Genomic DNA, 26,395 nt, shown 5'->3' with positions numbered 1-26,395 from the left:
CTACGACACCCAAAGGCCCGCACACGGGATGCTGCCACCAGCTTCGATTAAACGGGTCCGAAGCTAACCCAAAATAGTAGCGTAATTCCCTTCAGAAGATTTAGGGTACGTTTTAGAGCATGAAGAACGAATCTAGTATTAAATATTATACCCCATTAAAGTTTAGGCAGTGTTTATAGAAAAATATTACAAGGTTGTTACAAAAAGAGACAATTGCAAATATGTACAGAGGTAATTATAAAAATAACAGGGGTTAAATGAGACATAACACTTACATGTGTTCAGATCATTTGAGGCAACAAGGCTAGTGGAGTTCCCATATGTCCCAATGCATCAGGACTCTGGTTAGGAACAGCTCTCCAAGTCAGACTCACATAGGCTCCAGCAGACAGACACCAGGCTGGGGTGCCTGGCAGACTCATAGCTCAGCCTGATGACATCACAAAAAGGGTTGGTTTTCCCAGACCCTCCTATCTCTTCAGTTTAACTAAATTCAATCTAAATTTGTCTAATGCCTATAACTCCGCTACAGAACATGTCATAGTCATAACAAACCCAGCATTCATCTCATATTAACGTTGGCATTCTAATGAGATCAAATATGTCCTATTTGTGATGCATAATTACAGAGATATCCCTACTTTTTACCTGATGGAGTAAGAAGCTCATGTTTAGAGTGGCTGACAGAACCGTTGATGGAGATTCACAAACTGGACCCATCATTTTCCTAGGCAAAACCGTTGGCCCAATATCTTACTAAAACAGAACAAAGAGCCTCATGTTTTAAAAGGGAGATCAGACCAGTTTCTGCTAGCACAACTTTCCACTGCAGCTATGCCGGTCGTAAATTCCTTTCTTCAATAAAACTCCCCCACATACATTGACAAGGCAAGCTCTTGCCTGAGTGAAAGGGAAGGGGGGTTTTTAGCCCACAGCCTGGGCTAACAAGAGAAACTAAACTTATATGATATTTCATACAATATCGTGACAAACGTCACATCTATTGTTAAACTTGTCCATTAAAATTAAATAAAGTAGTCCTTGTAACAACAGCTACGGGCGAAAGGAACGTTTTTTTTAGATAAATTTAATAGATAAAAATTGTATAGTTTTTGGTTCATGCAGCCACCACTAGGGGGAGCTTTAAAAAAAAAGTCACCAGGGAAAGTTGAACATTTTCATACATTTCCACTTTTCCAACAAACTCTTAATACCGAATGACACAACTCACAACTTATGTAAAAAAAAACCTCCAATCATTTAATGCGATCGATTAAAATCCTCGTAATAATCTTATTTATAATTATTCTATTAAATCAAGAAAATTACAACAATTAAAGACGCAGGACATGTAGAAATGGCAAGAGAAGGCGACTTTCAATTTACTTCTTCACACAGCGCCCCCTTCTGACAGTCCTCCAGATGGGAAACCTGGAGTGGAAAACAACAAAGATCAACGTGTAAATAAAAAGGATTCAATGGGGGAGAAAACTCTGCTGCCAAATACGTGCAGAGATCTACAAGAGAGGGAAGAGGAGAGACAGAAAAGGAGAGAAACAAAGAGGACAAAAGAGAAAACAGCGAAAGAATGAAAGGGAGGCAGATAAAAATACAGAATGACAAAGTGAGAACAAGAGAGTGAGAGGAAGAGAAGCGAATAATATGAAAGAGAAAGAGAGAAAGAAAGAAAGAAAGAAGAATGAGCCATATATAGGTAGATGATAGATGATAGATAGATAGATAATAGATACAGCAGATGGAAAGATAATTGATAGATGAAAGATAGATGATAGATAATAGATATATAATAGATAGATAGAAAGATAATAGATGATAGATAATAGATAGATGATAGATAATAGACAGATAGAAAGATAATAGATGATAAATAGAAAGATAATAGATAAATGATAGATAATAGATGATAAATAGATAATAGATAGACAGATGATAGATGATAGCTAGATAATAGATGATAGATAGATGATAGATAATAGATAGATAATAGATAATACAGTAGCTAGATAGATAATAGATAGATGATAAATAATAGATAGATGATAGATAATAGATAGATGATAGATAATAGATAGATGACAGATAAGGAGATTTTTGTGTACTCACCGTAAAATCTTTTTCTCCGAGCCAATCATTGGGGGACACAGGACCATGGGGTATTATGCTGCTGCCACTAGGAGGACACTACGTAAACAGAAAGATTAACTCCTCCTCTGCAGTATACACCCCTTCACTGGCTACAATTCAACCAGTTCAGTAGTAAAGCAGTAGGAGCATGAACAAATGACAGACTATGTCAAAACCAAGGAAGTAACAACAAGCCAAACAGGCTAACAGGGTGGGTGCTGTGTCCCCCAATGATTGGCTCGGAGAAAAAGATTTTACGGTGAGTACACAAAAATCTCCTTTTCACCTACGCCTCATTGGGGGACACAGGACCATGGGACGTCCTAAAGCAGTCCCTGGGTGGGGAGCAACATATGCTAATACCCCTTGTACCACTGGCTTACGGCTAAGGTACTGCCGATTGCAGAATGCGTCTGCCAAGGGCGGCGTCTGCAGAAGAGAGAGAATGGATGTGGTAATGTTTGGTAAAAGTGTGCAAACTGGACCATGTCGCAGCCTTGCAGACCTGCTGTGCTGACGCCTGGTGCCGAATGGCCCACAAGGCGCCCACCGACCGAGTAGAATGGGCCTTGATCCCTGCTGGGATAGGAACACCCTTGACACGATAGGATTCTTGAATAGCCGACCGAATCCATTTGGCTAGAGTAGCTTTGGAAGCGGGAGAACCTCTCCGTGGTCCCTCTGGAAGTACAAACAGGACATCCGACGTGCGGAAGGGAGCCGTCCGCGAGACGTACCGTCGAAGAGCCCTTACCACATCAAGAGTGTGCAGAGCCTTTTCAATGCGATGGACTGGTGCCGGACAGAACGAAGGCAGAACAATCTCCTCATTGAGGTGGAAATAAACACACCTCATGAGAACATTAAATCACAGTAATAATAAATATAGAGATAAATATCAATATACTGTGACTATTATATCCTATATGGACATGACAACGGGAAAGAGTCGCACAGACTATTATTCACCAAAGAAAAAACACGACAAAGAAGTCCCAAATGTACTTGAAATAGTGCATATAAATTTATTAAATGATCAGATACAAGATGACAAACAAGTGGAACAGGAGGGGAGTGCAGCCACTACCACATGTCAACAGATAAGAACACTCACAGGACTAAGGAACAATCATAAATAAAGTTTACACGGGCAGCTCAGAACATAACTGCTACCATGAAGTTACTGTATATGATATATATAAATTGCATGGTTCCCATATTGCCTGATAAATAACAGACCTGGTGCTGGGGTATATGGTATACATAAAAAACACAAGTGCCACATAAGAGCCACATAAGATGCTGATATATTTACCCGTATAACACCAGGAAGGAAGTCCTGTCCGGTGGACACTCCCGGACTTCCTTCCTGGTGTTATACGGGTAAATATATCAGCATCTTATGTGGCTCTTATGTGGCCCTTGTGTTTTTTATGTATACCATATACCCCAGCACCAGGTCTGTTATTTATCAGGCAATATGGGAACCGTGCAATTTATATATATCATATAACTTCATGGTAGCAGTTATGTTCTGAGCTGCCCGTGTAAACTTTATTTATGATTGTTCCTTAGTCCTGTGAGTGTTCTTATCTGTTGACATGTGGTAGTGGCTGCACTCCCCTCCTGTTCCACTTGTTTGTCATCTTGTATCTGATCATTTAATAAATTTATATGCACTATTTCAAGTACATTTGGGACTTCTTTGTCGTGTTTTTTCTTTGGTGATCATTGAGGTGGAAAGAAGAGACGACCTTGGGCAGAAAGTCGGGAGAGGTCCTCAATACTGCCTTGTCCGGATGAAAAATTAGAAACGGAGGTTGGCAGGAGAGTGCCGCCAGCTCCGAAACACGCCTGATGGACGTAATAGCCACTAGGAAAACTACCTTCCAGGAGAGGAAGGTTAGGGAAACGTCCTGTAGCGGTTCGAAGGGAGTCTCCTGAAGAGCTCCGAGGACTAAGTTAAGATCCCACGGATCCAAAGGCATTTTGTAGGGAGGCGCCACACGGGAAACTCCCTGGAAAAAAGTCTTCACCGGCAATCTATTGGCAATCTTTCGTTGGAAAAGGACTGACAATGCCGAAACCTGACCCTTTAGAGAGCTAAGTGCAAGTCCCGACTCTAGTCCAGAAAATACCAGAGGAGAACACCCTTGTGCATCGCACCATGAGAAGAAAATTCGCCAGGTACGGTGGTAACTGCGCATGGACACAGGTTTCCTGGCCCTGATCATGGTGGAAGACACCTTGGGAGTGAAACCCGCTTGGCCTAGAATCCAGGATTCAACGGCCAGGCCGTCAAAGACAGGGCCCCTGAGTTCTGGTGGTAAATCGGGCCCTGTGAGAGAAGATCCACGCGATCTGGAAGACGCCAGGGGACGTCGGCGACCAGCTGAACGAGTTCTGCGTACCATGCTCGGCGCGGCCAGTCCGGCGCGACGAGGATCACTGGTACCCCCTCTGCTCTGATCTTCTTGATGACCCTCGGTAGCAGGGGAAGAGGGGGAAAAATGTACGGGAGGTGGTATTGACGCCACGGCAGGACCAGGGCGTCTACTCCGATGGCCCGAGGATCGAGAGACCGTTCAAAGAACTGTGGAACCTTGTTGTTCAACCTGGATGCCATGAGATCCACATCCGGGGTCCCCCAGCGATGACAGATCTGCTGGAAAACCTCCAGGTGAAGGGACCACTCGCCCGAGGCGAGACCCTGGCGGCTGAGGAAGTCCGCCGCCCAATTTTCCACACCTGGTATGTGGATTGCCGAGATGGGCGAATGGTTGGACTCGGCCCAACGCAGGATGTGGGACACCTCGAGCATAGCCATCTTGCTGCGGGTTCCCCCTTGATGGTTGATGTACACCACGGCCGTGGCGTTGTCGGACTGGATTCTGACGGGGTGACCCGCCAGAAGATGGTGAAACTGGAACAACGCTAGCCTGATAGCTCGTATTTCCAGGAGATTGATGGACAGGCGAGACTCTCGAGCGGACCACCGCCCTTGAGCTGTGTGATGGTTGAAGACCGCCCCCCAGCCCATGACGCTGGCATCGGTGGTCACCACCAGCCACCGCACTGGGAGAAAAGACCTTCCCTGGATTAGGGAGGACTTCAGCGTCCACCACCTGAGGGTCTTCCTGACCCGTGGGGACAGAGTGAAGCGGCGGTCGAGGGAAGACGGATTGCCGTCCCACGCCGACAGTAGCGCATGCTGTAGGGGACGGAGGTGAAATTGCGCGAATGGAACAGCTTCCATGGCTGCCACCATCTGCCCGAGAATGCGCATGCTGAAACGGATGGAGTGGGAGACTGGACGGGAAAGACTCTGAGCTCCCTGCTGCACGGCCAAGGCCTTGTCTTGAGGGAGAATGACCAGACCGCGAGAAGTGTCCAGTGTCATCCCAAGAAAAGAGATCCGTTGGGCCGGAATCGGAGAGGATTTTTCGAAGTTTATCTTCCAACCCAGGCGAGAAAGAGTATCCACCGTGAGAACGACGGACTCTTCGCAGGCTGGGTAAGATGGACCTTTTATCAGTAGGTCGTCCAGGTACGGAAGTACCACCACTCCCCTGGAATGAAGAATGGCCATGGCAGCCGCCATGACCTTCGTGAAGACTCTGGGAGAGGTGGCGAGGCCGAAAGGCAGGGCCACAAACTGGAAGTGTTCTCCGTGAAATGCGAAGCGGAGGAACTGCTGATGCGGAGGGAAGATTGGGATGTGGAGGTAAGCATCTTTGATGTCTATGGACGCCAGGAATTCTCCTTTTTCCATGGACGCGGCCACACAACGGAGGGATTCCATTCTGAAATGTCGAATTTTGACAAATTTGTTTAGAAGTTTCAGGTCCAGAATCGGACGCAGCGATCCGTCCTTCTTTGGGACCACGAATAGGTTCGAGTAGAACCCTTTGAACCTTTCATCTAGGGGAACCGGAACGATGACTCCGTCCCTTTGTAGTGCCCGAATGGCCTGGAGAAAAGCTGTAGTCTTTGATTTGGGAGGGCAAGACTGGAAGAAGCGTGTAGGGGGGAGGAGGAAAATTCTATTTTGTATCCGGTGGACACCAGTTCCCTGACCCACTCATCGGAAACGACCGAGAGCCAGGCTTGACGGAACAAGAGCAGGCGCCCTCCTACTTTGTTGGTGCCCCCCAGATGTTGCAAGGAGTCATTGAGTGGAGGATCTAAGGGATCTGGATCCCCTAGACGCGGGTGGTCTTGGCCTGGGTTTCCAGCTACGGTTAGGTCTGTGAGAGACCTGGGGACCTCGGTCACTGCGCGAGCCTCATCCTGATGCGGAGGCAGAGGATGTAGATGACCAGTTGGTATTGTTACGAAAGGGCCGAAATCGGGATTGTTGTTGATACCGAAATGGCCGGGTAGGCTTTTGTTGGGGAAGAAATTTACTTTTTCCCCCGGTGGCATCCGAGATTATTTGGTCTAATTTTTCTCCAAATAAACGACCAGCCTGGTAGGGCAGAGATGTCAAAGAGCGCTTGGAAGCCGAATCTGCTCGCCAATCCCTGAGCCACAGGGCTCTTCTAAAGGAGATTGCATTCGCGGCTGCCTGTGCAGCGCAATTGGCGGCTTCTATTGAGGCGTTGACTACAATATCCCCAGCCTGGGCTATCTGGTTAGCCAGGTTGATCGCCTCTGGAGGTAGGTCACTAATTTGGATGGTCGTGGAAAGGGTCTCGGCCCAAGCGACCATGGCCTTAGCCACCCAAGAGGCAGCGAAAGATGGGAATAGAGAGGCTCCTGAGGCCTCGAAGACGGAGCGAGCCAGATAATCAGACAGTCAGAGGGGTTCTTAACCGAGGAGCCGTCTGACAAGGACAGGATGGTTTTGGAAGAAAGATGTGACACAGCAGGGTCCACTGAGGGGGACTGCAGCCAGTCCTTGAATAGTTCCTGAGGAAAAGGATATTTGGCCTCGATGGGCTTTTGACCCATGAAGCGTTTATCGGGATGGTCCCTGTGTTTTTGTATAATCTCCTTGAACTCCGGATGAGTGACAAAGACCTTTGGGACACGTTTAGTCTTTTTAAACAACACCACGTGTTCGGGCGTAGATACGGATTCCTCGGCCACCTTCAGGGTCTGATTGACCGCTTCGATGAGAGAATCGAGTGTCTCTTGGGAGGTGGAGGAATCCTGAACGTAGGAATCGTCGGACTCATATTCAGAGTCGTTTGGGTTGTCTGGAGAAGGGGACCGGGAAGCGGAGCTCGTCGACACTGAAAGACCAACTGGCCCGTGGTCAGGGGATGGAACATGGGTAAGTTTTCTGGAACCCCGAGTGGAAAGTGACATAGTACGCCCCCTGCTGGTGGACGGATCTGTACCGTCGCCCGAATCCTCCGCGGACTGACTTGGAGGGGGGCCCCGGAGGGAGTCAATTGCCCTGACTAGGGAAGCCATAGATCGTGACAGAGAAGCTGCCCACTCAGGGGGGCTAGGCTCTGCAGGGTCGACGGCATCGGCGGGAAGCGGCTGCACAGAGGCCGGGACACAATCCGCACACAAGGGGTTACTGTGAGCTCGGGGCAGGGCCGTATTGCAAGTGGCACATACAGTGAAAAACACTGTGTGCTTCTTGTTACCCTTTTTAGTCTCCTTGGATTGAGACATAGTGTCTTTAGAGACAGAGCGGGGCAGTATACGCAGGGAAAGGGTTAAGCTTTCTTGAAACAGCTTACCCACGGTCCTGTGCCTGTGTCCCCGGGGAGGAATGTAGCCGTGGCGGTTCCTGGACAGCGTGGGCCACCTAGCAGAGAGATAGCAATATGGCCCCCGAGATCTGCAGGGCGCCTCTCGTCCCAGACGAGAAGCGCCGATATAGGGGGCGGGGTTACGACCGTCGGACGGATCTGCCCACTGCGGCCTACTCTGGCTGAAAAGCCGGGGACTAAATTTCCGGCCTGCCCGGCGATGCGCGGCGGCGATGGCTGCAACGGAGCGTCGCTAACCACCGCAGACCCCCGACCGCCGGCGCCTCTCCCCAGGGACTCTGCCGCAAGTACCACCGGCGCCTGTCCCCATAGAGCTTCGGAGCGCAGGGGGGATGTGTACTCACAGTGCCCTCCGGTAATGCAGGTCCCCCTGTCCTGCGCGCTCCATCCATCCTGTGATTCAGCTCAATCCTCTTCTGTGAGTGGAATCTGCAACGCCATACAGTGTGGGCCTTGTCTGTCGGGCCCCCGGAGAGGTACATTAGAGCCAGGCTCTATGTGCTCGCCGTCTAGCAGGGGGGAAGGGAGATCGGGACCAAAGATGGAAACCGTCGCCCCATTAGAAATTGGCGCGCTCCAGCGTCGCAGGAGAGGGACGGGGAGGTATACTCGCCGTGCTCGCCTGTTGCTGGTTCGGGGGAGAGCAGACCCTATAAAAGGGATCTGTCGCCCCCTTCACTCCATTGAATAAAAAAATAAAAATTTACAAAAAGATAAAAATTAAAATAAAAAATTAAAACAAGAAAGTTGTGGTCTGAAAACAGACCCAAGTGCCTCCTGCAGACACTAAGCAAGAACTGGTTGAATTGTAGAAAGTGAAGGGGTGTATACTGCAGAGGAGGAGTTAATCTTTCTGTTTACTTAGTGTCCTCCTAGTGGCAGCAGCATAACACCCCATGGCCCTGTGTCCCCCAATGAGGCGTAGGAGAAAAAAGATAGATAATAGATAGATGATAGATAATAGATAGATAATAGATAGATTAAAGATAATAGATAGATAATAGATAGATAATAGATGATAGATAATAGATAGATAGATAATAGATAGATAGATGATAGATAGATAATAAATAGATGATAGATAGACATATAATAGATAGATAATAGATCGATACTAGTAATGTCGTGGTGATACCTGCTCATCGATACAGCAGAACTGCCAGCTCCACGCTGTGTTGTACAGGAACGGTCGCAGGTCGTAGCGGTTGTCGTCCGGGCTGTAGCTCTCAGCGTGGTAGGCCGGGGTCAGCGTGGTCATCTTGTGTCTATTCATGGAGTACATGCGAAAGAAATGCTTCACTTTCTCAGCGACCTGCGGAGAATCACACACAGGGAAGGTGTTCAGTCTGCGGTCCACACAGTCCAGAGGATCAGAGTTATGGGAACTGGTCTCCTTGGAGCAGCAGCAACCTGAGCACACTGAGATCTGCATCAGAACTGCATACACAAAACAGGAGGATAATCTGCAAAGTGGTTTCATTTTGTTATTTGCATCGGACTAATGAAAATGATTCTAGTGAAAACTCAGGGTGACGGTGAACGTGTCATCATCCCTGACTAAAGTCTCTGGTGCCGCTATGTAGAGCGCGGTCACACGGTCCTGTTCCACTTCCTAGGATCACGATACTTTCATCACTCACATGAAACGACATGATCTGACTCCATATTATCAGTGTGACCATGCTGGGAGTTGTAGTCTCACCACAGCATGATTTTCACTTTACTTACTTTTCTTGGAGACATTTCCTTCCACATGAGCAGCAGTTTACAGAACATGCTGTACGGTCCAGTTCTCACAACTTTCCGCAGTCTCCCATACACAGACAGCTCGTCGTATGTCATCCCCATATCATCCTGAAGGGGGCACAAGACAATATTATTTACATATTATATTCATAGATAAATGTGTGTGTCTATATCATATATATGTGAGAAAAACATAAATCTGCTTGAAATAATAATGGACACCATATAAGATAGTAACATAGGTCAGTTGTTCCTGGTGCCCCACTTCTATGTAGCCACCCTACGGTCCTCTGGCAGCCGCCCTACGGTCCTCTGGCAGCCGCCCTACGGTCCTCTCACAGCCGCCGCCCTACGGTCCTCTGGCAGCCACCGCCCTACGGTCCTCTGGCAGCCACCGCCCTACGGTCCTCTGGCAGCCACCGCCCTACGGTCCTCTGGCAGCTGCCGCCCTACAATTTTCTGGCAGCTGCCGCCCTACGGTCCTCTGGCAGCCGCCCTACGGTCCTCTGGAAGCCTCCCTACGGTCCTCTGACAGCCGCTGCCCTACGGTCCTCTGGCAGCCACCGCCCTACGGTCCTCTGGCAGCCACCGCCCTACGGTCCTCTGGCAGCCGCCGCCCTACGGTCCTCTGGCAGCCACCGCCCTACGGTCCTCTGGCAGCCGCCCTACGGTCCTCTGGCAGCTGACGCCCTACGGTCCTCTGGCAGCTGACGCCCTACGGTCCTCTGGCAGCCGCCCTATGGTCATCTGGCAGCCGCTGCCCTATGGTCCTCTGGCAGCCGCCCTACTGTCCTCTGGTAGCCGCCCCTGGTCCACAGCCCAGTTTGACTTCCAGCTGCTCAAAACAGATCAACTTTTCTTGTGTCAGGTGACCACTTCATTGTGTGGAAGGGACTGGTGGACTAGATCATGTCAGTAGCTAAGCCAGGCCCCTCATGTCACAGTAAATGTATAGCTATAGAAGGGGATAGCTTTTTTATGGAAATGAGCAGTCAGCAGCCCCCGTCACATCAACACTGGTCATCTGCCGACACAAGGAAAGCTGTTCTGCTTCGATCACAGGACTAAAAGTGAAGTGGCTACCAAAGGGTCAAGCACCAGAAATATATTTCCACGTCATCACAGCAGTGTGTGGAGGGGGCTGGCTATTTCAATAACTATGCCAGCACCCCTCATTGTAGATACATAGACAGAAGAGGGGGCTGGCTCAGCTGTTGAGATGAGCAGTCAGACAGTCCCTTTCACACACGGCCCTGATGTCCGTCCGATGTCGTACACCGTGGCAGGAGGTGAAGCTGCTGTGACCTGGAGGGCCACAAGGGAGTCGGGCCTCCAGCATAACTGGACTAAGCACAAGTAACGAAAAAAAAAAAGTATGGTAGTAAGTTCCACGCAAACCCCGGGATTTGGACCCTGGACACCAGCACTGTAGGCATAGGCAGTCACTTCTAAACTCAATCACTACATCTCGGGGGAGTTTGGACTATTACCTCGTCGGTCTGGGACACCTGTCCATCTGTAAGGGGCTCCAGTTCTGCAGTGGGGGGTGCAGATAAAATGCTGAAACAGAAGGGGAGCATGGACTTAGATGATTGCAATAATGGCTGACAGAGGCGACGACGCGGCTGACGGTCAGAGGCGATGATACGAGTGACGGTCAGAGGCGATGATACGGGTGAAGGTCAGAGGTGACAATGCGGCTGATGGTCAGAGGCGATGATACGGGTGACGGTCAGAGGCGATGATACGGGTGACGGTCAGAGGCGATGATACGGGTGACGGTCAGAGGTGACGATGCGGCTGACGGTCAGAGGCGACAATGCAGCTGATGGTCAGAGGTGACGATGAGGCTGATGGTCAGTGGCGATGATACGGGTGACGGTCAGAGGCGATGATACGGGTGACGGTCAGAAGCGATGATACGGGTGACGGTCAGAAGCGATGATACGGGTGACGGTCAGAGGCGATGATACGGGTGACGGTCAGAAGCGATGATACGGGTGAAGGTCAGAGGCGATGATACGGGTGACTACTCACCTCCTCAGCGCAGTAAGCTGGAAACCATCTATACAATACTGGATGAAGCCCCTCAGATCCGTCTTACTGATCCCACCGATGGGATTTATATCGGCGCTCGAGCAGTCGTACTTGGTGAGGTATCCTCGGAGGCTGCAGAAGGTGGGAATGGTGGAAGGGTCACAATTGTAAAAGTTTGATATAGTCCCAGCATGGTAGGAGGTGCACGAGCTCGCCCCATTCCCTGACCTATCCTTACAGAAGGAGTTAGTGATCCTCTGACTATTTGTCACCTTGAGGAGAGACCTGTCGCTGATACAAACCCCTTTAATAGGTCCAGCATTTCGAGGAGTCCCCTACTCTTTTACCTGAAAAATTGGCGGAAAAAGAAAAAAAAAAAAACTTTGTACGACTGGTACCTCAGCACCCACTATAGATACGCCCCCATTTATCGCTCTCAGGCGGCAGGCCTTAAAAATAAAAAATAAATAAAAATTGCCAAAATTGGGGTAAATTTTTCAGGATTGTTGGGGTCCCCCACAGTTATGTGATTCGCTAGACGTAAGCTGTGTGTTATACCTTTCATCGACATTGGCCGAGCCCAGAACCAGCAGACCACCGGGCAAACCTCGCGTCCAAAGACTGAGCTGAGCGAATAAGTAGGCGACCACCATCCGTATCCGCGCCTGGAGAGAGACGGGACAGGACGAGGTGTAACCGAGCGGAGGAACGTGATAATAAGGCGAGAATTAATTGTTCTGCCCATTACCTGAACGTTCTGCAATGCCAGATTCTCCGGGCCACTCCCGCCGTGGACGCGGAACTGAGGAGTTTTGCCGGTCACCATCGTAAATACCCCGATCACGGCTTTTACAGCGGTATCAATGTTCGGGGTCAGGTGGTAACTGAAGATACAAAAGGATCGAACATAATCAGAAAGACTGACAAGTTATAGGGCTGATGGCGAAAACTGCCCCCCCAAATGTGCCAACATACCTGGCAGCATTAAATGGCTCGTGAATAGTGGGACCCTCATAGAAAGTGAGAATAAAGGAGCCGCTGCACTGATTGAGCACTGTGCCCTCTTTACTGTTTTTTTTGCAGATTTTTGGATGCAGGAAACTGCAGCATGGCCCCACTTAGGCGGAAACACCCAATGTGCAGGGAAAACTGAAGGATGGGTCCCCTTTATTCTCAGATCAGGTTGGGTCATAAAGGGATATCCTGGAGAAGAATACCCCTTTAATGTGGTCTCAAAAAGCCCAAAAGTACCTGCCTATTTGTTGGGCCAACATCCCGGCCCGCTCCCGTGTCTCACGTGAAGAGTTCTCGGTGGCCATGTAGCAGGTGGTGAGGAGGCGGCTGCACAGATCCTGGGGCGTCCGCGGCTCGTACACGGCGTCACCGACCACCTGACGGACATCGGACAGAACGTCGTCATCTTACGAAAAATATCAGAAATGGGTAAAAGATTAAAGAAAAACCACTGAATGTTGTGTCAGGAAACATCCCCCGTGTGACTTACTGCCGGCAGCCACGGCCTGACAGACGAGACGGCACATGGAGAACACAATGCAGGCCACTGCCGAGCTGTCCACCCCGCCGCTGAGAGGAAGCAGGAAGCCCCCCTGAAAGGCAAGAGAAGGCACAGGGTGAGCTACAAATCCATTACATGGAATAAATGGAAGGGCATCAGATCCCATACCAGCCACAAACTCATCCAGACTGCTGCTATAGGGGGACTCCGGACTGCTGTTATAAGGGGACTCCGGACTGCTGTTATAGGAGGGCTCCAGACTGCTGTTATAAGGGGGCTCTGCACTGCTTCTATAGGGGGGCTCCCGACTTCCGTTATAAGGGGCTCACGACTGCCGTTATGAGGGGATCCCGACTACCGTTGTAAGGGGGGCTCCCGACTGCCGTTATGAGGGGATCCCGACTACCGTTGTAAGGGGGGCTCCCAACTGCCGCTATAGGGGGGCTCCCGACTGCCGTTATAAGGGACTCCCAACTGCCGTTATAGGGGGGCTCCCGACTGCCGTTATAGGGGGGCTCCCGACTGCCGTTATAGGAGGGCTTCCGACTGACGTTATAGGGGGGCTCCCGACTGACGTTGTATGGGGCTCCTGATTGCCGTTGTAAGGGGCTCCCGACTGCCATTGTAGGGGGCTCCCGACTGCCATTGTAAGGGGCTCCGGACTGCTGTTATAGAGGGGCTCCTGACTGCAGTTATAAGGGACTCCCGATTGCTGTTATAGGGGGCTCCCAACTGCCATTATAGGGGGCTCCTGACTGCCGTTGTAAGGGGCTCCCGACTGCTGTTATAGAGGGGCTCCCAACTGCCATTATAGGGGGCTCCTGACTGCCGTTGTAAGGGGCTCCCGACTGCTGTTATAGAGGGGCTCCCAACTGCTGTTATAGGGGACTCCCAATTGGCGTTATAGGGGGCTACCGACTGCCATTATAGGGGGCTCCCGACTGCCGTTGTAAGGGGCTCCCGAATGCCGTTGTAAGGGGCTCCCGAATGCCGTTGTAAGGGGCTCCTGAATGCCGTTGTAAGGGGCTCCTGAATGCCGTTATAAGGGGCTCCCGACTGCTGTTGTAGGAGGCTCCCGACTGCGGTTATAAGGGGCTCCCGACAGCCGTTATAAGGGGCTCCAGACTGCCTTTATAAGGGGCTCCCGACTGCCTTTATAAGGGGCTCCCGACTGCCATTGTAATGGGCTCCCGACTGCCGTTATAGGGGGCTCCGGACTGCTGCTATAGGGGGCTCCGGACTCAACCTCAATATATACTCTACCTGTTTACTTCGTCGTAAATAATCCCAGAGCCAGCACGCAGGTCCAAGGCTGAAATCACAAGCACAATTGTGAATGAATAAAAATTGCAAAATGTCACCTCTCCTCCAATGGCCGAGCTCCCGATACCTTATTTCTTCCGCGGGGGTGTGGTAATTCCATTTGATTGGCTCAGATGTGAGGGTACATACATCATCAAAGGAGGACAGCGAGAAGTCCACATGTATTCTGTGAAAAGGGGGCACTCTGCTCGCCTACACAACACAACAAAGAATGGCTTATTTGGTTCAGAAACAGCGCCACTTTTTGTCTATAGGTTGTGTACGGTACTGCAGCTCATGCTTATACAAGTGAATGGGGCTCAACTAAAATACAGAGTAAATTATAGAGGATATGAAATCTGCCCGTATCACAGTAAATATATATATTATATGTTGAGATATTAATATTAAACTCCTAGCCTTCACAACACAAATAGGTGATGTTTTGATTAAGATTTGAGGCAAACTGAGAAGTCTCTTACAGAAATGCAGCGAGATGACGTGTGAGCCCTGTAACTGCGGACGTCTTCCAAGTCTAAAGTGGCCGTGAGAACTTCCTGTGGGATCAAGAACAAAATGATAAAAACGGTTCACATTTTGCATCCAAAGCCAAAGTAAAATCACAGGTGGAGGAACCGCTGCAGATTTCCTGAGCCAATTCTGCAACAAAAACCTGTAGGAATTTACAGCAGATTATTTGTGGATTGTGTTTTAGAAAACCTTCTCATGGAAATCGACGGAAGCCGAGGATTGTCTATTTTGCGGCATGTTGATACTGTTGCAGATTTTCACACTTTTCAATAATATGAGATCTGCATCGAAATCTGCAACAAAATCTGCGTGTAGCACATAAGAACTTGGCTGCAGGTTTGTTGCAGTGTGTCAGCTCAGGAGATTAATAATGATGGTCTGTCCTTAGGATCGACTCCATTAATAATTAATTGATGTGGGTCCATATCACCGGAACGCTCTTGATAAACAAAATTAAGGGTGTGTGAGAATTTTTGCTCGAGCTCAGCACTGTACAGCTATACCGTACTGAAGCTTGGGGGCAGGGAGTTGGCCCACCAATCCATACCTGCGAGTCAGACCACCACTAGGTCAATTTTAATATCTTATCCTAAATTAAATATTAAAGGGGTTTTCCTCTTTTCTTTTTACATCTGGCTCATATTCAACGTAACAATCTCCGACGCTCCTCTCCTAATGCCCTGATCTCCCAGCAATTTATGAAAGTCTTCCAGGGTCAGGATTGGTATGTAACTGCTGCAGACAATCAGGAGCCTCAGCAGTGACTGGCTGCAGCAGTCACATGTCCATCCTGGACAGGAGATGAGCCACAGAGACAGGCAGGGGACCTGTGCAGCATTGGAAGAAGGGTGGAAGTGATCAGTAAGGTGAGCGTGGGATTTTTTTAATATATATATTTTAGAGTCTGCTGCATGTTTTTTTTTAATAATTAGAAAACCCATTTAAACACGTGCAAAAAAAATTGCTGTGAGTTGCCTGAAAACTGCATCAAGGTTCATATGAATAATTTGTTTGCGGTATATGTCGTATATAAGTGACACTTTTCCCCTTTGGGAACACCTTTTTGTTAGAAGGGTCCCTCTGTAATCAACTGTAATCTGATAATCCTTTCCACTGCAGCGCCCCCAGAGGGGAATTAAGGCATTACATACTTTCAATAACGCACGGACATGTTGGGTCCTCCAGAGCAAGAGACAATCTTTGTAGCTGCTCTAGCTAATAGATGAGGGTCTCAAAAAAGAGCCCACCTTCCATTCATTAAAAAAGTAGGTTCTAGGGTTATTGTCTCTTTAAAAGGTGTCTCCTACCAAAAATTACCCAGACTGGTCCCGATGTCGAGTCAACTGTTCATCACACCTATAAAGGCCTCCGGTATCACAAACCCCGGCTCGGCCGCTCTACCACCTGCCCTCCTGATTGTGTCTATACGTCTGGCATCAAGTTAGAGTCACCCTTAAAATCTCCTTAAAAGAACATCACATATTTATATTCTTTATCTTACCACATTTTCGAGAGAAAACTGTGAGCCCTGAGCTACAATGTCTCCATTGATCGAGATCATCGAGCAGCCATCATAGTAGAGTCGGTCGCTGTCGCAGCCCCGTAAATTGGAGAGAAGGTAAATGCCGCCATTCTGTAACACAAAGTAATGAGATCATACTCCATAGGAGGTCAGTGGTACCAGCACGGCGCAGGTGTGAGGACTAATGCAACTAATTCTCCTTCTTCAGGAAATGCCACACCAGGAGACTTGTGGCTTCATGTGGGAGAGCTCCAACCTCCATTGATCGGTACATATGGAGCAGCTGATCAGAGTGGTGCCCACCTTTGTAGTTGTGGACTTGACCAGATCTACTCTCAGGTAGGCTTTCCTCAACTCATGGTGACTCCCTGAGCCATTAGTGAATATCTCCACACCGTCCAGGCCCATGTCAATGTGAGGACTGCGGAAAAAAGAACAATGGTCGAGTCTCATTGCTATATGGTTACGAAGACCAGGGTCCATACATCATGCTGGCCTAGGGCAGCTGTGGGGCCCTGGGAGAGAAGGGTCCAGCCATGACTGGTCCTATTTCTGATTGGGCAGGACTTCCCTCTCCAGAAGAAAGGCAATATCAGTGGACGTAGGGATGAGAACTGAACCAAGGGTCATGGCATGGATGTTGAACAAAAAATGTCCACACCCAGCACCATAATGACGGGCCCCTCTGTAACCCATCCATCGCTGGGCAATTTTTCATGCCTTTGGGTGCATTTTTCCTCTCCTTCTAACAAGAGGTATAATTTTATTCTTTTTTGACTCATTTTGTGGTTGTGGTTTTGAATGACACATTATAATGTACCAGAAAAAAGTCCAAGTGTGGAAAAATGGGGTAAAAAATGCCATATTCCATTGTTTTTTTAGGTTTTCATTTTTTTTAAAACATGTATTGTATGGTAAAAATTACCTGGAGACAGGATTCTTGAGGTCTGTACGATTACAGCAATATCTCTGTATTATATCACTTGTATTTTTTTTGTTATTTTAGTGATTAAAAAAGAATTCAGAAATTGATTAAAAAAAATTAAAAATAATTGGGGTTTATTTTTCCATTTTCGGAGTAAATTTTTCAATTTTTCCATTTACGGGCCTGCTTTTTTTTTTATTTTTTATTATGAGCTGATTTTTTTGTTGGTACCATTTTGGGGTACATATGATGTTTATTCACATTTTTTTAAAAAAGATGGTGACCCCCCAAAAATGGCCATTCTGGTGTTTGGCTTTTTTTTCTCTCTTCGTGGAATTATTATAGGAGCTTACCGTAATTAATTCTATGTTCTAACAAAATGAAATTTTACAGCTGCAGCAATACCGAATATAACATTTTCCTGGGTCCCTCATGGTCGTGTTATGAGGGGGAGCTGATGGGCGAAATGGTGCCAAAATGGCATCATCTGTACTATGCGTCCAAAGACTGATGACGGGATTTAAATGGTTACACAGAAGTGACCAGAGCTAGCCCAGGTTGCCTATGCTAGGAGCAGGTGATGGCTGTATAACACGGCCAGCATCAGCTGTGTATGGATCGGGCTTAGTAACTGAATCCGCCTCCATATACCTGAACCTGACATAGGATGTACACAGACGTTGGCAAAGGGTTAAACCCTGATATGGGGGCACTTTCTTATTTGTGTGCCAGTTACCTGTTAGGTGCCCACAGCTCTTCACAGATCTCAGACCCCAGGCAAGTGTCCTTCGTTGCCAAGACTGCATCACCAAATGGTACCGTGTCCTACAAGATAATGACAGCCATTTCTGGACACATCAGACATATCATCTGCTACTTATCACTCCTTACAGATGTCAAAATGTTTTCTTATCTTGCACAGGGCCTTTTACGAACACTAAATTGCCTATGAGGCCAAATGACCGGCCACATCGCCTAAAGAGACGACGAGCCTTGTGGAAAAACAGGGAGCTCCGGCAGCTGAAAACCCCAAATTTTGGATACGAAAGAATGTCAAATTTTGGTGAAATGTGTAAAGAACCCATTTAGTTACAAATCGATTCGCTCATCTGTAGCTCATCAGGAAAAGCTGTGTAATAATGGCGGCGGAAGGAAATAGAAGTCAGACCTGTCCTGTGATCTGCTGGATGGTTCTGGGAAGAAAGTGATCCTCAATTTCTCTAAAAGGCAAGAAACGGGTGTGAGTCCAGTTGCATGTTACATGTAGTCTGTGCTCACATCAAGCAACGCAAGTTAGAAAAGGCTTTCTAAAGTGGCGTCCACACCCTATAACGTGATATCTTATCTCTAAAACATGTCATTACTTTACAACTGTTGGGGTCCGACCTCCATGACCACCACTGACCCTGAGAACTAAGCTGCAGTTCTCTGTACAGCCAGGTGGCTGAGAGCGCTGCGGTACAGGATAGTGGCAGAGCTGCACCAGATCTATCGCCCCTTCACTGACAAAGCGGAAGGGGTCCTATAGGTCCAACAATCATAAAGTTATGGAAAATCTAGGGGTATGTTCCCGCGATCAGTAATCGGCAGCGCTTTCGAGGCAGCACATCTGCCCCATCCAAAGCGCTGCTGGCTTTTGAACACAGGTAATTCCGCATATGTTCATTGCACCGTGCGGAATCACCGCGCCCAATACATTGCAGGGTGATATTTATCTTGCAGAGACTGAGCGTCTCCTCAAGATAAATAGACATGCTGCAGTCTGGAAAGATGCGCCACATGTTCGTCTCCGCAGGGAAGCCACGGGCGCCGGTGCACGCATAGTGGAAAAGGGATTTCTTGAAATCCTATCCACTAAGCTGTGACATCTAGACGCTGCGGATTGGACGATGTAGATGTACACAGCGTCCAACCTGCAGTGTTTACTGACAGTGGGAACATACCCTAAGTCAAAAAAGTGAGAAGAACAGCACAATGCAAAATTAATTAGCTCCTATGTAATGAATTAGGCTGATAACATGGCTGTCGGGCTTTACCTTGACTTACTCCATGGTGTGAACCAGCGCAGCTCCCTGTAATTCCCAGCATTAGCCAACACCATTTTTGGTCGAATTAAAAGTATTTTCCTGGAAAACATGCAATAAATTCAGTAGAAAGTGATCTCAGAAAAATACATAAAGGATATTAAATGGATACAGTCAAGCGGGTCAGGGCTTTGTCTCTACAAGATTTGGGGCTGAGTCTTTTCCCTGCCCGCTACAGAAAGAGGGGGCGGGTCTTTTTCTCACTATAGAAAGAGGGGGTGGGTCTTTTTCTCACTATAGAAAGAGGGGGTGGGTCTTTTTCCCACTATAGAAAGAGGGGGCGGGTCTTTTTCCCACTATAGAAAGAGGGGGCGGGTCTTTTTCCCACTATAGAAAGAGGAGGAGGGTCTTTTCCCACTATAGAAAGAGGAGGAGGGTCTTTTGCCCTGTTTCAGAAAGAGGGGGCGTGTCTTTTGCCCTGCTACAGAAATAGGGGGCGGGTCTTTTGCCCTGCTACAGAAAGAGGGGGCGGGTCTTTTGCTCCGCTACAGAAAGAGTGGGAGGGTCTTTTTCCAGCTACAAGAGGGGGCGGGTCTTTTTCTCGCTACAGGAAGAGGAGGGCGGGGGGTTTTCCAGATAAAGGGAGTGGGTCTTTTTCCCACCACAAGAAGAGGGGACAGGTCTTTTTCCCACCACAGGAAGAGGGGGAAGGTCTTTTTCCCACCACAGGAAGAGGGGGAAGGTCTTTTTCTCACTACATGAAGAGGGGGAAGGTCTTTTTCTCACTACAGGAAGAGGGGGAAGGTCTTTTTCTCACTACAGGAAGAGGGGGAAGGTCTTTTTTCTGCTACAGGAAGAGGGAGTAGATCTTCCTCTTTATGATTCTGCTCTCTTGGCAGTCAAACTGCATACAGGTATAAGACAGAGACAGGGCTTTCAGGTCATAGCAAACAAGTCAGTAAACAATGCCAGGAGCAAAGCATGCTGGGAACGGAGACAAAGGAAGTTCCAGCTCCTATAGTGCTGGCAGACTGCTAAGGAAGAGAAACCACCCACTGCAAAGGAGTGGAAGGCAAGTGACATAATATGAAAATCGAGACTGTTCCTGGACATATTAGACTGATAAGTGCACCAAAAGTTGTTTCTACAAGTATCAGACCTACGCAGTGACGTGACACCGAAATTAATCCCATTTTAGATTCAATAACATGACCTTCAAAAAAATGCAGGATTTCTAATTTCCATTTATTGTTACTGGCAAATGTAATGGTAAAGAGCTTTACCTGTTGAGGAATATGACTCGGCAGTTATAACGCACGTTTTTGTGCATCACCGGCCTGTAATAAACAGGAAACATTCACGATATGATACGCATATTACACACGTATAACTCTTTATATAAAGCCAGGGGTCCCCACATACATTATCCGACATTATTAGTATAGGGTCTCCTATAAGTTTTAGGACGCAGTAAGTGAGGGTAGCCATTAGTACTGGCATCTTACCTTATCCACAAGATTAACAATAATTTGCTGGGGATTTGATCGCTGAGACCCCACTGATCATGAGAGTGGGGGTCCCAAAATCACTTGTGTGAATGAAGCAGTAGTGAGCATGTGCGACCACCCCTCCTATAGAAAGTAAACACAGTGGTGGGCGCACATGCTCACTACCGCTCCATTCACCACGGGGACATTGGGACCCCATTCTCTGGTTTGGTGGGACATTTCAGCAGCTGGACCCCCAGCGGTCACAAGTTTATCACAGATCTTGTGTATATGGGGATAAATGTTGGCTATGAGACAAGCCCATCAAAAAGTAACTATCATTTTAACCCTGAATGTCAGGGGTGGGTGTATGGAATGAGCTCCTTCATTCAGCAGTGACGTCGCGTCCAGACCCCCCTAGTGCGGATTTCTGACCTTGGCATTAAATCCTTCATACTCACATGCCCACATCGCAGATGATATCAGCGGTCACCGGAGACTCCAGGAGTTTGGCCACAACTTGAAACGAATGCAATATCGTATCAGACTCAAAAAAATGGTCCGAGCAGCCATATCCACTGTAGGAAAGAAAGAATATTCTAAACATATTATCCCCAGGCACCCAGGGGAGTATAAAAGGGTGTCAGCCACTGTTCCAGATGATCAGATTTCGCTGTCCTAGTTTTTCATTATGAGTTTTTAGAATTAAGTTGGGCCAGCGATCAAGTGATTGCTGCAGGTCCAGCCTTATAGAAGCTGCCAATGGCTGTACAGTTCTCCCACAGTGACCTCTACTGGGGACATGTAGTATTACATGCCAGACATTTAAATGTACACCAATCAGCCATAACATGTGAAGAGAATAACATCCATTATCTCATCACATTGCGCCTGTCAGGGGTGAGATATTAGGCAGCAAGTTAATTTCTAAAGTAGATATTTTGGAAGCAGAAAAATTGGGATGTACGGATGTGAGCGAAGTGAAAAAAGCTAAACTTTTATAACGAGTAAGCTCCACAACAATAAGCCTTGTGGGGTGTGCTCAGCATATGGCGGCCCTTGTGGGGTGTGCTCGGTATATGGCGGCCCTTGTGGGGTGTACTCGGTATACAGCGGCCCTTGTGGGGTGTGCTCGGTAGACGGCAGGCCTTGTGGGGTGTGCCCAGTATATGGCGGGTCTTGTGGGATGTTCCCTGTATACGGCGGGTCTTGTGGGATGTTCCCTGTATATGGCGGGTTTTGTGGGGTGTTCCCAATATACAACGGGTCTTGTGGGGTGTGCCCGGTACACAGCAGGTCTTGTGGGGTGTTCATATACGGCAGGTCTTGCTGGGTTTTCCCAGTATACGGTGGGTCTTGTGGGATGTTCCCAGTATCCCGCAGGTCTTGCTGGGTTTTTCCAGCATATGGCGGGTCTTGAGGGATGTGCTGAAGAGACAAGTCCAATCCATGGAGGCCACAACGAGCAACAAACAGGATATAAAGGATCTGCTGCAGATGTCTTCTGCCGTCAAAACTTAGACAGAGCAGCACGAGGGAAAAAAAACAACAAATGTAGTTTTAATGTTATGGTGGATTAGTGTACCAATACCTGGGAAAACAGGTCCATAATACACAGGCTCCTGAGCTCGGGGCCACCGCTCTGTTTAGTAGGGTTTTTTTGTAACCGTGGTTACACAATGCTATACGTCCATATACTGAACCTTCAACCTATAACCGCACAGGTTTATGTATTTAGCTGAAGGGACTGAATTTTACGCTCAAGGTACAAACTTCCCTCAGAGTCCCTCCTCCACCCCCGACATTAAACAGGACTATACATTTTGGATGCACGGTCACCACACATAATGTCCTCCATTCCGCTGCCTTTGTATGTTACGAGAGCGACGACAACATGGCCGCCACAGAGGCTCAGAGGGTGCCGTGGAAAGTCTGACCTGTTCCTCCCTCGCTTTTTCATTAAGGAGGACGGTGTTGTGTCCATTCCACAACAGATGGCAGGCGGGGGAGGGGGGAACAGACTCTTGTCTCCGTGGCGGACATTTTGGGATAGAAGAAAGTAGAGCACCGTTTTGATAGACAAAACGGAGAACATTATGTAAAAGTGACTTCACATTAGAAACGTATAGTCACATTTAATGTCGGGGGTGGAGGGTCACTTTAATTACCAAAAAACTCACCAGATTTCAAGCTCCGGCCCCAGACGATACCGCGCACCCTTCTCTTTTGCAATTTTAATACCTGAAACATAGAAAAATAAATGTCCTAAATATAAAAGGGACTGAACCAGTATAGCAATGGCCAGACCCGGGGGCAGGCTTTTTCACACACACACTAGGCCCCAGTGTCTCTGTTGCCCATAGCAATCAATCAGAACTCAGCTTTAATTTTCTAAACTGCTCTGGTAAAATGTGAGCTGCGCTGTGATTGGTTGCTGGGTTACAAGCACCAAAAAAGTTTAAAAAGAAGAAAAGTGTATGAAGGAGGCCTCGGACGGGGTTATTGAGGAAATGCTGCGGCGTTTCTGCACATTTTACTCTATGGCATGTGAATTGGGGCCTAAACTTGTAGCATAAACCTAAGGCCTCTTTTAGATTTTTTTTTTTTTTTTTACCATGAAACAAGGGAGTGTTTGTTTTTTTGGAGCTGATTTTCAACCATTTTTGGTCTGCGATTTTTTTCGCCACCAGTAAAAAATCAATTTTTCTTGCATATAAAAAAAATATATACATATGGTATGTTGCCAAGCGTCTCCTACCCATTAAAAACATGAACAGAAATCGAATGTTTCCATTTTCTTTTAATGAACTATTGGGGCCTGAGTCATTATTGCATTTATGCCATTTTTTTTGTTCAGCTTTTAGTGTTTTTTTGCCCGATTTTCATTTTTCGCCTTATTCTTATTTTATTTTGTGCCTTTATTATGCATTGTGGACGGGATTTGGGGATTCTGGATATTTTTGGCTTAATTATCAATTGTGACTCTTTAAAATGTGGCAACATTTTTGTGCAAATGTTCTCCAATCGAAATTTTTTGTGCGAAATATGCATCGCTTTGGCAGAACATACAACTTTTTGCTACAAAAAAAAAGTTGAAAAAGATTAAAAGCAAAAAAGGTCATTTTTGAGTTTGGGCAAAATTCATGAACCCATGTGCGCCATTGTGAAGAATTTGGTGGAAAAAAAAACAGATACGAGGCAAAAAAAAAAAGAAAAGTAGCTTAAAAAGAAAACTGCAAATTATAAATCCTGCCCATACTCTGAACAAACACCCTTTGCGTATATAAGGCAGGGTCCCTTTACATTTTTAATAGCGAGTGGGGAGGTCCAGGAGTGGTGATAATGGGATCATGTGGAGCCTTCACAGCAATTCAAAACCCCCATACTCATGAGATGGGAGCCAACCGCACTCCCCGATCTCGGCAGGACTGGCCAACCATCAGAAGTGTATGGGGGTCTCCGGACTTTGTCAGAAAAAGGACTGGACAGTGGGAACTTCAGCGCCTGATACTATTGTTTCCAGAGGTTCTAAGCCTTCTTCTCTCTCCCCTTTGATAACACATAAATAATAGGCCGAGCACTCACATGTATGGGTGGTGGGGGTTGTTCGGTGAGATAACTTTTTGCCAAATATGAACGTGCTCCTTTAATTTTTTTTTGCTTAGTTTTTGTTTTCCTTAGTGTGGAGGGGTCTTCCAGTAGGAATGAGGGAAGCTATTCCATGGGAGCAATAGGTTGATTTTACTAAGGAATAGCTGGGAAAAAGGGTTCAAATTGTATCAGATCCGGAACTATATATATATTCTTTATTGTTATATAGTGCTAACATATTCCGCAGCACTTTACAGTTTATATATATATATATGTGTGTGTGTGCGTGCGTGCGTGCGTGCTATATATATTTTGCTGATTTTGTTTTCTTTTATCAGTTTCCTTCTGTAACAAAAAAAAAGTTTTCTAATAAACTGTGTTGTTTTTTTTATATTATTTTTCTTCTACACTAAAAAAAATTCTAATAAACTTTTCTGCTTCACTGTTGCTTTTTTGCTTCTTATGTCATGCTTAAATATGTAATACCACATTGTATTAAATATTTCCTATAGTACAGTAATACAGAAGGTTGTATCACACACAGGCAGACAGTGCTGCCCACTGATCCTGACTGTCACTTACTCTGTAAGATCCTATGGAGATTCCCTTCAAAGTCCAGAGCCCATTGGTTTAGGGAGCAGGTGGCCAGTGTGACCTTCCTGCCCATGGTCAGCAGAAGTGAGGGCAGTGCCAGGCTGTGCAGACTGTGCCTCCTGGGTGCCAGCAGCTCCAGCAGCAGCACTTCCTGCTCAGCCTGCCTCCTCCCTGCAGCTGCACATCACTTCCTGCCTCACACTCAGGGTTTCATAGCTGCAAACAGCAAAAGGATCTCAGCTTTCCAGCTGGTGTGGCACTACAACTCCCAGCATGCTGAGCTGTCATTATTCCACATTAGTCAGCGAGCCACACATTGGGGGTCTGAGATCCGAGCTGCACTGCGACTTTAACCCCTTCATTTCTGCACGTTTGCTTTTTCCTCCCCTTTTTGCAAGTCATCACTATTTTTGGAGGGCTTGTTTTCGCTCAGCACGATATAGTTTTGAATGTCGCCTTTCACTTTACCATATAAAATACTGGAAAAAGTATGATTAACGGCGATACTAAACGTATACTTTGTATATTTTACAAAAAAAATCAAAATATAAAAAGTTGGTTTTGTGTCTCCATTTTATAAGATCTGTAATTTTGTTATTTTTCCCTGGATGGAGCAGTATGGGGGGCTTGTTATTTGCTCATAAAATATTAGTTTTATTAATACCATTTTGGGACATGAATAACATTTTGATCGCTTTTTATTGCATAGTTTTAGTGGAATTGTTACTTTTAAAAATAAAAAATGGCAATTCTGACATTTATATTTTTTTTCTTGTTTCAGCTTTCGCTCTATGGGATAGATATTTATATATTTTATTTGTTTGGGCAATGATGAAAGTGTCAATACCAAATATGTTATTTTTATACTTTTTACATTTTGCTATCCTGGTTTGAGGAAAACTGAGGGTGGGTGACATCAACTTTTATATCATGATGTAAATATGTGTATATATATATATATATATATATATATATATATATATATATATATATATATATATATATATATATATGAGTATATATTTCATTTATTTACTTTGTAATTTTTTCTTACACTTTTAATTACTGTAGTCCCTCTTAGGGGACTTAAACCTATACAATACTATAAATAATGTAATATTGTGGTGCATTGAAAAATTACTGGACTCCTATGAGGTTCAGCCACAAGATGCATAAGGATAATATGGAAGCCTTCATGGAACCTCCCGGGCTTACAACCCATCACTTCAGGATCACACGTGTG

The 26,395-nt window shown here is 46.8% G+C and overlaps 1 protein-coding gene across 1 annotated transcript; it reads right to left on the bottom strand.

Moving 5' to 3' along the window:
- Positions 1-1,234: 1,234 nt before the first annotated feature.
- NADSYN1 (NAD synthetase 1) lies at positions 1,235-25,330 on the bottom strand. The gene is made up of 21 exons (XM_077286945.1): positions 25,141-25,330; positions 23,148-23,208; positions 21,429-21,545; positions 20,764-20,817; positions 19,493-19,582; positions 18,625-18,676; positions 18,193-18,281; positions 16,835-16,952; positions 16,511-16,642; positions 14,961-15,035; positions 14,567-14,691; positions 14,440-14,488; positions 13,165-13,267; positions 12,912-13,080; positions 12,409-12,544; positions 12,219-12,325; positions 11,661-11,792; positions 11,114-11,183; positions 9,606-9,731; positions 9,013-9,189; positions 1,235-1,431 (listed from the first exon to the last, which is right to left on the bottom strand). The coding sequence occupies exons 1-21, from the start codon at positions 25,223-25,225 to the stop codon at positions 1,378-1,380; spliced, it is 2,121 nt and encodes a 706-aa protein (XP_077143060.1). The 5' UTR covers positions 25,226-25,330; the 3' UTR covers positions 1,235-1,377.
- Between the last annotated feature and the right edge of the window lie 1,065 nt (positions 25,331-26,395).

The sequence above is a fragment of the Ranitomeya variabilis genome, chromosome 2 (genome assembly GCF_051348905.1).
Source record: "Ranitomeya variabilis isolate aRanVar5 chromosome 2, aRanVar5.hap1, whole genome shotgun sequence".
Taxonomy (NCBI): Eukaryota; Metazoa; Chordata; class Amphibia; order Anura; family Dendrobatidae; genus Ranitomeya; species Ranitomeya variabilis.
The sequence above is the reverse complement of the archived record's forward strand: the minus strand, read 5'-3'. Positions and strand labels throughout refer to the sequence as shown.